The sequence below is a fragment of the Odocoileus virginianus genome, chromosome 5 (genome assembly GCF_023699985.2).
Source record: "Odocoileus virginianus isolate 20LAN1187 ecotype Illinois chromosome 5, Ovbor_1.2, whole genome shotgun sequence".
Classification (NCBI taxonomy): domain Eukaryota; kingdom Metazoa; phylum Chordata; class Mammalia; order Artiodactyla; family Cervidae; genus Odocoileus; species Odocoileus virginianus.
Window position 1 is genome coordinate 12,318,590 of NC_069678.1, and position 12,238 is coordinate 12,330,827.

The following is a 12,238-nucleotide window of genomic DNA, read 5'->3' on the forward strand; positions in this document are numbered from 1 at the left end:
AGGGGAAGATTTCTTCTGATGTGGGAACAAAACAAAAAGTGAATGGCGTGCTTATGATCATATTTCCAGCCTTGTAGAAAAGTAGGTTTAAGAATAGAGTTGACTGACAAAAAGAAGTAGAGATAACAGCTGTAGAGAGAGAAAGTGGACCTAAACAGAGCCTCAATTCCACTGCAGGTTTTTCTGCCCTTTCCAAAGTCTGGTTTCATTTGCCCTTCAGCAAGCTGAGAGTTAGGATTCTTCCACTTGCATCAGGAAGAATCTTAACTAACACGATAGTCTTTGAGTAAAACAATGTGCTCTCATGCAATCATATATAAAATTATATGTACATTTACATTTCAGAGGCAGAATCTTAGCAATCAAAAGATTCCCCAAAAGACTCTTAACAGAAAAAAGGGAAGGGGGACTTAACTACTGATTTAGAGTATATTGTTAAATACAAAATTAAATCAACTGAAAACATCCCTTAAGATTTTAACTAATGAAAATTTTACCACAGAGACCATGGACAGAGAGGACAGTAAATGCAAACAAAAGCAGTTACCTTCATTCCCCACATCATCATTCATAAGTCCTCCCAGCCACATCTTCCAGTCCTCATCGTCTGCTGTATTGGGGTCATACATGTCTGGGGTGATGTCTGGAGCTCGGAGCTCTGCTTCTAGCTGCCCCAAGGGAACATCCTTCAGTGGCATCTTAGAGCGAGTTCGGAAAGCAATGAGACTATCATCCATGGGCTAGACAATGGAGAAGGAAACAAAAATCTATCACTGGATGCCTAATGCTTTCAGTTTCTCCAAACTTCATCATATCCTGTGTGCTTCTCTTCTTAGCATAAACCACAAGGTCTCTTCTCTAAATCATTTGGGTTTGTTATTCTTTGAGAACCATTAAGGACAATGACATCAATTGTTTTTAATTTTTTCTTGTTTTTTGTTGGTGGTGGTAGTACCAGCCTCTCTTTTATAAAGGTTATATCCATTTATAGTTATTATAAAATACTGGCTATATTCCCCATGTTGTATAATATATCCTTGTATCTTATAATGACATCAGTTTTAAAATCAAAATTTCAACACCACCACCAACAAAAAAAGAACGAAAAACTTGATGTTATTGTCTTTAAGATAAAATTTACATACCATAAAACTCTTTTAAAGTGCATAATTGTGTAGGTTTTACACTTGAGTGAGCACCACCACTATATAATTCTAAAACATTTTCATCACCCCCAAAAGAAACTTCATTTTTCCTAGCAGATGCCCCCCATTCTTCCCTGATCCCAGTTTCCAATAATTACTAATCTTTCTGACTCTATGAATTTGCTTATGATGGAAATTTTATATAAAGGAATCATACAATATGAGGCCTTTTGTCTCTGGCTGCTTTCATTTAGCATGTTTTCAAAGTTCATCCATCCTGTAGCATGTATCAGTACTTCATTCTTTTTTATTGAGAAAAAAGGAAAGGAATAGAGAAATGTCTATTCACATTTTTCTCCATTGTTTAATTGGGTTGTCTTTTTATGGTTGAGTTATAAGATTTCATTACTTATTACAGTGTTGTAATCAAAAGTCAAATCAAAGGTCACAAAGATTTACTCTGTTTTCTTGTAACAGTTTCATTGTTTTAGCTCTCAAATTTAGGTGAGTTATCTATTTTGAGTGTGGTCTGAGGTAAAATCAAACTTCATACTTTCACATATGAATTTTCAGTTGTTGCAGCACCAATTGTATTTTGTTTATTTTCTATTGTTTTTCCAAATTCTTTTCTCATTTAGGTATTACAGAATACCAAGCAGAGTTCCCTGCTGTTATACAGTAGGTCCCTGTTAGTCACCTGTTTTAAATACAGCACTCTGTACCTGTCGATCCCAAACTCCCAATCTAGCCCTCTCCCCTACTCTTCCCCCTGGTAACTGTTAGTTTGCTTCTAAGACTGTGAGTCTGTTTCTGTTTTGTAAATAAGATTCAAAAGGATATATGTACCCCCATGTTCACTGCAGCACTGTTTACAGCAGCCAAGACAGGGAAGCAACCTAAATGTCCACTGACAAATGAATGGATAAAGAAGATGTGGTACATATACGCAAAGGAATGTTACTCAGCCATTAAAAAAAATAATAATGGGGACTTCCCTGGTGGTACAGTGGTTAAGACTCTAGGCTTCTACTGCAGGGCCACAGGTTCAATCCCTGGCTGGGGAACTAAAATCCCATATGCTACATGGTGCAGCCAAAAAATTAAAAAAATAAAACATTAGAAAAAAAAGAATGAAGTAATGGGGGCTTCCTCAGTGGTCCAGTAGTTAAAAATCTGCTTTACAATGCAGGGGAATCAAGTTCTATCCCTGGTCTGGGAACTAAGATCCCAGTGGAGCAACTTAGCTCACACCCCACAACTGCTGAGCCTACATGCCACAACTAGAGAGCTCGTGTGCCACAGTGAAAGATCCTGCATGATGCAACAAAGATCCTATGTCCTACAACTGAGACCTGACGCAGCCAAATAAATATCTATATATTTTAAAAGATACTCAGAGTATATTTTTAAGAAGAAGGAAATAATGCCATTTGCAACAACATAGATGGACATACTAAGTAAATCAAGGCAGGTGGAGAAAGACAAGCAACATATGATATTACCCACATGTGGAATCTAAAAAAAAAGACACAAATGAACTTATTTCCAGTTACTGCAGCACCATTTGTTGAAAGACTATTCTTTCCCCATTACTTGGTCTTGGCACACTTGTTAAAGATTACAAAGTTCAAAGTGAAGTCGCTCAGTCGTGTCCGCCTCTTTGCAACCCCATGGACTGTAGCCCGCCAGGCTCCTCTGTCCATGGAATTTTCCAAGCTTGAATAATGCAGTGGGCTGCAATTTCCTTCTCCAAGGGATCATCCTGATGCAGGGATCGAACCCAGGTCTTCCGGACTGCAGGCAGACTCTTTACTGTTTGAGCCACCAGGAAGTCCTAAAAGATTAACTGACTACAAATTAAGAGGGTTTTTTTTTTTAATTAAAATTTTCTTTCCTTTATTTTTTGTCTGTCCTGGGTCTTCACTGCTGTACAAGGGCTTTCTCTAGCTGCGGTAATCGGGGGCTACCCTCCAGCTGTGGTGCGTGGGCTCCTCATTGTGACGGCTTCTCTTTTTGTGGAGGACAGGCTTGAAGGCATGAGGGCTTCAGCAGCTGCAGCAAGTGGACTCTAGAGCATGTGGGCTTTAGCAGCTATGGCGCACGGGCTTAGCTGCCCTGCAGAGTATGGAATTTTCCCAGGCCAGGGGCTGGGCCTGTTACCCTGCAACGGCAGGTGCACTCTTAACCGCCTACCAGGGAAGTCTTCAGAGTTAATTTTTACACTCTCAATTCTGTTCCACTGGTCTATATGTCTATTCTTATGCCAGTACAAGACTGTCTTGATTATAGTAACTTTGTAATAAGTTTTGAAATCACTAAGTACAGACTTCCAACTATTTTCTTTTTCAAGACTGTTTTGGCTATTCTGGGTCCCTTGTATTTCCATGTGAATTTTAGGATTAGCTTGTCAATTTCTGCAAAATAAGCAGCTCACATTTGGAAAGGGGTTGTACTGAATTTGTAGATCAATTTAAGAAGTTCTCCCTAGACTACTGCAATAATATCCCAACAGATTTGTTTCCTCTCTTGCTCTCCTATAGTTCATTTCCCACATCTTAGCCAAAGGGACATTTTTAACATTAAATCGGAAAATATCATAAAAAAGCTTTTTCAAATGTTCCCAGATGTTTTGGATGCCTGCCTCCTGCTTATTTAGATCTCAGCTCAAATGTGCCCTCCCCAAGAAGGACTTTTTAAATCATCCTATGTACAGCATCACAATCAGTTCAGTTCAGTTCAGTCGCTCAGTCGTGTCCGGCTCTTCGAAACCCCATGAATCGCAGCACTCCAGGCCTCCCTGTCCATCACCCACTCCCAGAGTTTACGCGAACTCATGTCCATTGAGTCAGTGATGCCATCCAGCCATCTCGTCCTCTGTCGTCCCCTTCTCCTCCTGCCCCCAATTCCTGCCAGCATCAGGGTCTTTTCCAATGAGTCAACTTTCGCATGAGGTGGCCAAAGTATTGGAGTTTCAGCTTCAGCATCAGTCCTTCCAATGAACACCCAGGACTGATCTCCTTTAGGATTGGCTGGTTGGATCTCCTTGCAGTCCAAGGGACTCTCAAGAGTCTTCTCCAACACCACAACACAGTTCAAAAGCATCAATTCTTCAGCGCTCAGCTTTCTTCACAGTCCAACTCTCACATCCATACATGACCACTGGAAAAACCACAGCCTTGACTAGACGGACCTTTTTTGGCAAAGTAATGTCTCTGCTTTTTAATATACTATCTAGGTTGGTCATAACTTTCCTTCCAAGGAGTAAGCGTCTTTTAATTTTATGGCTGCACTCACTATCTGCAGTGATTTTGGAGCCCCAAAAAATAAAGTCTGACATTGTTTCCACTGTTTCCCCATCTATTTGCCATGAAGTGATGGGACCAGATGCCATGATCTTAGTTTTCTGAATGATTAGCTTTAAGCCAACTTTTCCACTCTCCTCTTTCACTTTCATCAAGAGGCTTTTTAGTTCCTCTTCACTTTCTGCCATAAGGCACTACCTTATTTCTTCGCTTTTATTTAGCTCATTTCTTACCCATCTCTGAAATAATTTATGCATTTACGGTTTATCTCTTTCCAACAGACTATAAGGTCCAAGAGGAAAGAGCTTTTCTGTCTCGTACACTGTTATTCCCCACCTTCAGTCATTCAGTATGTGTATGAATAAATTATTACATAAAAACTATTATATCCCAACACTATTACTCATTCACTCCAAAGCAGGGTGATCAAACTAAGTGACCCTTGGGACCTCTCTGGAAGTCCAGTGGTTATAAAACTCTGACTTTCACTGCAGGGGGCATGGGTTTAACCTCTGGTTGGTAAACTAAGATCCTGCATGCCACTCAACTCAGCCAAAAAAAAAAATTTTCTTTAAATAAAAATTTAAAAAATTAAATGGCCCTTTCAGAGCTGTTTTATTTAATATTCTGTTTTTAAATTTTAAGACAGACATATTTTTCATTGACTGGCAAGACTATTGGGGGAAACCTAAACATTAAAAGGAACTACCTGGGGCATCTGAAGCTATCCCAACATTGTTAATTGGCTATACTCCAATATAAAATAAAGTTTTATAAATAAATAAAGTTCATGCTTAAACTTATCAAAAAAGAGAACTAGCTAATGATGGGATTTAGAAAGTGACCATTTGACAATAACCATAGTAATGATTATTTCAATCAAGAATAAGCAATGGATGCTAAAATAAGTGGGTGAAAAGAATAAGCAATGGATGCTAAAATAAGTGGGTAAAAAAACATGTTTTACCTCAAAAAAAAAGGATACATACTAATTGATTTTAAAATGGAAAAATAACATTTTTACAGCAAGGGGAAAAAAAGCAGACACCACCTTAACCGTATGATCAAATTTAACATGACAGAAGTCATGTGCCTCCTGATATGATGCACTGAAAAGGACACATCACTTCTGGGATATTTGTGCCAAAATTACATCATCTGAATCAAATTATGAGGCACTATTAGAAAAGTCAAAATAGAGGAATAGTCTGCTAAATAATTTCTTCACAAGGTTCAAAAATGTCAAGCTTATGAAAGAGAAAGATTGAGAAACTGTTCCCAATTAAAAGTGTCTAAGACATGAGACAACTAAATACAATATGGAATTCTAAACTGGATCCTGGATCACAAAAAAAAATGTTCTTCTTTGGCTTTATACAAAAGACTATTGGGACAATTGGCAAAATCCAAATAAGAACTTTAATAGACTTTATATATAATATTATACATCCTTATTTTCATAATCAAATGTGCTCATTTTTAGGAAATATACACTAAGGTATTTAGGGGTAAAAGATCATCATGACTGCAGCACACTCCCAAGTGACTCAGGAAAAAAAAAATACGTGTACAAAGAGAAAGAAGGAGAAGATATTAAAGCAACTATGGTAAAGTTTAATTTTGAGGAATCTGGCTGAAGGCTGTTTCTATGTTCCATATTTAAAAGTTCTCTCTGTGGGACTTATTTGGTCATCTAGTGGCTAAGACTCCACACAACCAATGCCAGAGGCCAGGTTCAATCCCTGGTCAGGGAACTAGATCCCACACGCCACAACTAAGAGTTTGCATGTTGCATCTAAAGATTCCACATGCTACAACGAAGATACAGTGCAGACAGATAAATAATTTTTTTTAAAAAATGCTCTGTCACATACCTTTATTCCTTCCTTAGGAACTGCCATTCTCACTTAATTCTCACTTACAATAAAATAGTACAAACCAAATAGTACCAAAGACCTATAATTTCATGACACGAACTTATTATATCAGAATCTAATATTTTCCATTCTCCCTTCCCAATTTGATTACTCCATTTGCTTTCTCAGCAATTTAGAGTTACATTCACCTGAAAAGAATCCATGCAGACCGGACTGGAAGCCAGCTCTTCATCTACTGCGTGCAGCTTCTCCATGAAAGTACTATCCCTGGTCTGTTTGGGCTTTGGTGGGGGCGGAGGCCCCATGGGCACTACCTCAGCACTGATGTGCCTGATGGCAGGTGCGGTGACTTTCTCAGCCTAATTAAAAGAGGCAACTATGTTAAAAAATGAAAGGGAGGAGGGGAGGAAAAGTGGAAGGAAAAAAAGAAGCAGGAAGAGAGAAGCACATCTTCCACATGCTAGCGATTTTTCTCTTCCCAGCCAGTTAGAGGTAAAGAAAAAAACAAAGACATTGTCAAGTAAATTAATCTAATAGGTTTCATCCTATTTCCAATGAAGCCAACAGGATGCTACTTAGGTTACTGAAAATGGGAAATAAAATAAAATGGCTTCAGAATATTAGAAAACACATACAAAAAAGAGAAGGGGAGAAGAAAAGAAACCCTGCCAGTCACTCATATTTGGAACCTTAACAAAAACTCAAAAAATCTCTCTGCCTGTCACTGAGTTCCAGTTTTCTCTTAACCCTTCACTGACTTAAGGGACTTGGAAATTCAGTTATAACTAGTCACAAATACAAGGAAGATAATGGCATGGTTACTGATCTTGAATCATGTTTGGCAAAAGGTGACAGCTCAGAATCACCATGGATAGACTATCTATTTATACAGTTAAATAATCTACTTATACAGTATTTTTAATTTATCTTATTAGCAATGTATGGATTTACCTCTGATAATATGCCACTCTCCTCATCTGTTTCAGTCATCTCAGAAGACTGCCTCAATCGGGATTTCTTTGCCCCACGTGGAGATGAAGCGGTGCTTTCCACATCACTTTCCAATAAACTCTACAAAACAAATCCAGTTCACTTTCATATTTATGCCCCTACCTCATTCTACTTAGTCTGAGGTATCTCAATAGAATGAACAATAAAATATCAATCACTTAATTAGTCAGAGTAAAAGAATAAAATTTAAATAGAAGCTTAATTTTCTGAAGTAGAAAACAGGGATCTGATCACTATACTCATCAGTGTCATAACCTTTGTAAAACTGTAAGGCACTGATTTAAAATCCTTTAACAAACAAGTCAAGGAACACATTAAAAAACAGACTTGTTACATAGCTATAATGAAAATGAAAAAACTACAGCCACAAACATAAAATCTCAAATGACTTGTATTGAACAAATTTTAAAAAGGCCAAACAAAAGAATATACACATTAATGATTTCATTTACATAAGTTTCAGAAACAACAAAAAACTGAACATAGTGTGTAGAGCTGTATATTTAGATGATATAACTATAAAGATAAGCAAGGAAATGAAGTGAAAGTCACTCAGTCGTGTCCGACTCTTTGCGACCCCATGGGCTGTATAGTCCATGGAATCCTCCAGGCCAGAATACTGAAGTGGGTAGTCTTTCCCTTCTCCAGGGGATCTTCCCAACCCAGGGATGGAACCCAAGTCAAGCAAGGAAGTAACTACCAAAAAGTCAAGATAGTGGTTATTTGTAGGGGAAGAAAAGTGATTGTGATAAGAGGTGTCTGGCAACATTACATTTAATGACTTTAAGGAAGTTTAATGAGGATTAGCTTTATAGTTATTCAAGCTGTATAGTTTTGTTTTATCCTATGCACAGTTCTACACATTATATGTGTATTATATTTCATAATACAAGACATGAAAATACTCAAGGGAACACGAAAAGGAGTCATAGTCTTAGATTTATGTAAAGAAAGGAGTTGAAAAAGTACTGTGTTTCAACCCTCTGTATAGAACAAGTGATTATTACTCAGGAAGCAAAGTACAGTCTGCCTTGTGGAACCAAAAATTTTCTATATTACCAACTAACACTCACGCAGGTAACCACTGACCTCTTCAGCAGTCTCATCTTCTTCTTCATCATCTGGCTGGTACTCTTCATCTGACGAATCATCATCTTCAAGGTGGATATCCACAAACTGAGGAGGCTACATAATTAGAGGAATAAATAAAATGAATTGATTAGAAAATATGAATCATATGTACTTGGAAACTAAAGGGGAGAAAGCAGAGCAGGTAAAAAGAAATCCTAAGAGCATAAGCAGCTAAAGCAAGCAGTAAGTCAAGAGTTAAAAAAAATTTCTAGGAGCTTCCCTTGTGGCTCAGTGGTAAAGAATCCCCCTGCCAATGCAGGAGACACAGATTCGATCTCTGATCCAGGAAGACCCCACACCCTGTGCGCCACGACTATTGAGCCTGAGCTCTAGAACCTGGGCTCCTCAATGAGAGAAGCCACTGCAATGAAAAGCCTGAGCACCACAACTGGAGAGGAGCCCTCGCTCTCCAGAACTCAAGAAAAGCCCTCACAGCAAAGAACCAGCACAGCCAAAAATAAAATAAGAAATAAATCAACTTTAAAAAACAATTTTTAATTTCTAGCATGAGAGTCAAACCCAACAGTAATAGAATGGAAAAAACCAAAGCTGAAATTTAACTAAATATATAGGTCCAAAAAAAGTTAACAAATAAAAGGGTTTTGAGACTGATGAAGTCTTTCTTGAGAAGCATAGAATTACCTCTTCCAAATTTACCTTAATTTCATTGGCCTTCTTAATTGGTGAAATATTCCATGTTGGAATTACCTACCAACAAAGAATATAAATCGGTAAGTTCTCTTAACTAAAATGGACTGTTTTTCATTTTTACTTCTCTACCATCACAAGGAACCATGGGACTCACATGTAACTGCAGTGATGTAGGGGTACTGATCTACACTCTCAAGTATTTGTCAGAGCTTGGCAGAAGAAAAGGAGAGACAAATCTTTTCCCACCATTAGCATTTCTGCCCTAAACCTAATAATAATCTGTATTACCCATAAATGAACAAAGTGTCTGTCTTGCCTACTTTATATTATAGTTTGGGTTCACATAGAATAATAAATGTGAAAACTATTTGTAAGCAACCACAGTACACAAATCTATGATACTATAGGCAATAGCAGCCATCTGTATCAATTAACAATCAATCACATAAATTGTAATTTTTCTTAATCAATTACATAAAGCTACAGTAAGTATGCTTCCAAACAGCCAGCCATCGAAAGTTCTTAAGGAAGGATTTAGGGGTGAAGTATCAATTTGTACACAACTTCTTTTCAAAACAGTACAGGAAAAAAAATAGATATATACACACATAAAGCAAATATGGCAAAATTTTACAATTGTTACGTTTAGATGGAATCTAGAGTCACTCTAAAATTCTTTTAACTTTTTCTTAATTTTTAAAGAATAGAGTTGGTGGGGGGGTAGTTTTTTAAAGAATCCTTTAAAATCTCTTATATACTCCTGACAAAATGCCATTAGAGTGTATAATTGGACTGTATAATTTCTTGACCATCTCATGGTGACCCAAACAAAATCACCATGAACAAACTCCAGTAGGTCATTAGGTTTTGTCTCTACAAGAATCCTTAGGTCCTCCATATCTTCTCAGCCCTGCTATGTTGTTTTATTTTATTTTATTTTATTTTATTCAGCTAGCTCTGTGTAGGCCCAATATAGGGTGAAGGGAGTAATGTGATTCAGGTCCATAGTTCATCTCATGTTTGTTTTTATTTTTTATTTTTTTACAGTATTAGAGATTGTATATTTGCATTTTCCAAGTTTTCTGTGATAAAGAAAATTACTTGTCATCCACAAAAACATGATTATAAAAAGATCAAATAACCTAGAAGTAAATGGAGTAAATAAATAATATAAAGCCCTTTTTTCATTCCTCCTCTTCCAATCCTAGCACCTTGGGCAAAGGAAACCATCAACAGCTTGATATGCATTATTACAAATCTTTTTCTAGACGCACACACACACATATGCCATACATATGTAAACAGGTTCCATATGTATGTAAAACCATATGTATGTAAATAGGAGACTGCAATTATTAACATTATCATGCAGATTGTTTCCCATAGCACTCTGTCTTACAAATATTTTACGTCCACACTATAAGCCCGTTTTTATTTGCTGCAGAGTATTGCACGGTAAGAACTGACATGTACTAACTCAACAATTTCTTCATTTATGTACAATTATGTTGTTTCTAACTTATTATTATTTCAAAAAATGCTTCAACACACATTCTTATACCTGATTCCTAGGACACTTGCATAAAGATTTTTTAGACTGGATGCCTACAGTCAAGAGTTTTAAAATCAGAGTCTTGTTTATGTTGTTTAGTTGCTAGGTTATGTCCAACTCTTTGTGACCCCATTGACAGTAGCCCTCCAGGCTCCTCTATCCATGGGATTTCCCAGACAATCATGTTTGTTTTTAAACCAACAGATTTCCCTACTGCCAAATCCATCAGGAAGGAGTCAGTCTATTAAGCATTAAAAAGCAAGAGAAATGGCCTTTAAACCTTGCTCCCCACATAAACCACAGTCTTGGGATGTCCTCCTTCTATGCAAATATACATGAGTGGTAAACATAATCTAGAGCCTGATTTGGATCTCCTTGGGTTTTTTTTTCCCCAAGTCAAATATGGAATTAATGTTAATTATATTCTATGTCAGGCAGACTTCATACAACTTCTGTATCACTGATGGCTGCTTTCATCATAGCTACCACATGTTCATTTGTAATTACTTTCCCAAAGATGAAATTTCACTTTATGCAACCAGAGTTAGTCAGTTAGACAGATATATATATATGATGTGATTCTAAAAAAAAAAGCCAATGCATGAGACTTCCCTTTGTGGGCCAGTGGTTAAGAATCCACCTTCCAATGCGGAGGCCTCAGGTTCGATCTCTGGTTAGGGAACTAAGATCCTATGTGCTGTGCAACATGGCCAAAAAAAAAATTTTTTTTTAATTGGGGACATTTAGCAAAAAAAGAATGTTATAAGAAGATATACTAGTATTCTTCAACTAGAGGAAAGGTCATATGAAAGAGGAGCAGATATTTCCTCTACAGGGCTGCAAGGAACAGAATCAGACAAACAGACAAAAACTATAATAGGTATTTTGGGTCCAGGAGGCAAATCTTCCTTACTATCAGAGACAGAATGGACTCCCTCAGGACTACCCCCTGCCTTGTCACAAAAGGTCAGCACAAGCCGGACATGTGCTTGTGAAGCAGAAACAGACACAGTCCCCAGCGTCAAAGAGCTTGCTGTGCTGCACCAGAATGCTTTAGAAGTCTTCAGGTGGCTCTCATACCTTAGTATTCAACAATGTATATTCCCAGGCCCCGCCCATGGGTCCCGACTCTTCAGTCTGAGGTGAGCCCCAAATCTGCATTTGTCAGTAAGCACTCATGAGGGGCCCATACTAGGGTGGCCGTGATAAAACTGTCCCTGAAACGCAATCGGGAATACACTACCTTAACCACTCGGCCACATCTCTCACGCCACAAATAGCAAGACTGTCCTCGCTCACTGCTTTCAAATACTCCAAAAGTTACCACCCAGCACTTCCAAAAAAGCAACTAAAACAAAAATAAGCTATGACAATAATGTCATATATTTCCATACAAATTGTGAAATATATGATATTATTGTCAGTTTATTTTTATTTTAGTTGCTTTTTTGGAAGTGCTCCGGATGGGGAATACATGTAAATCCATAGCTGATTCATGTCAATGTATGACAAAAACCACTACAATACTGTAAAGTAATTAGCCTCCAACTAATAAAAATAAATGAAAAA

At 37.5% G+C, this 12,238-nt stretch overlaps 1 protein-coding gene across 9 annotated transcripts in view; it reads right to left on the reverse strand.

The window, feature by feature from the left end:
• The window catches only part of GON4L (gon-4 like), an 88,976-nt gene that overhangs the window by 43,807 nt on the left and 32,931 nt on the right, over positions 1-12,238 (reverse strand). For all 9 annotated transcript variants that reach the window (XM_070467472.1, XM_070467473.1, XM_070467470.1 and 6 more), the window contains 5 exons: positions 9,124-9,174; positions 8,425-8,520; positions 7,276-7,395; positions 6,513-6,683; positions 548-740 (listed from right to left, as the gene is read on the reverse strand). In XM_070467472.1, coding sequence (XP_070323573.1) covers positions 548-740; positions 6,513-6,683; positions 7,276-7,395; positions 8,425-8,520; positions 9,124-9,174 — 631 coding nt within the window. The remainder of the gene's footprint in view (positions 1-547; positions 741-6,512; positions 6,684-7,275; positions 7,396-8,424; positions 8,521-9,123; positions 9,175-12,238) is intronic.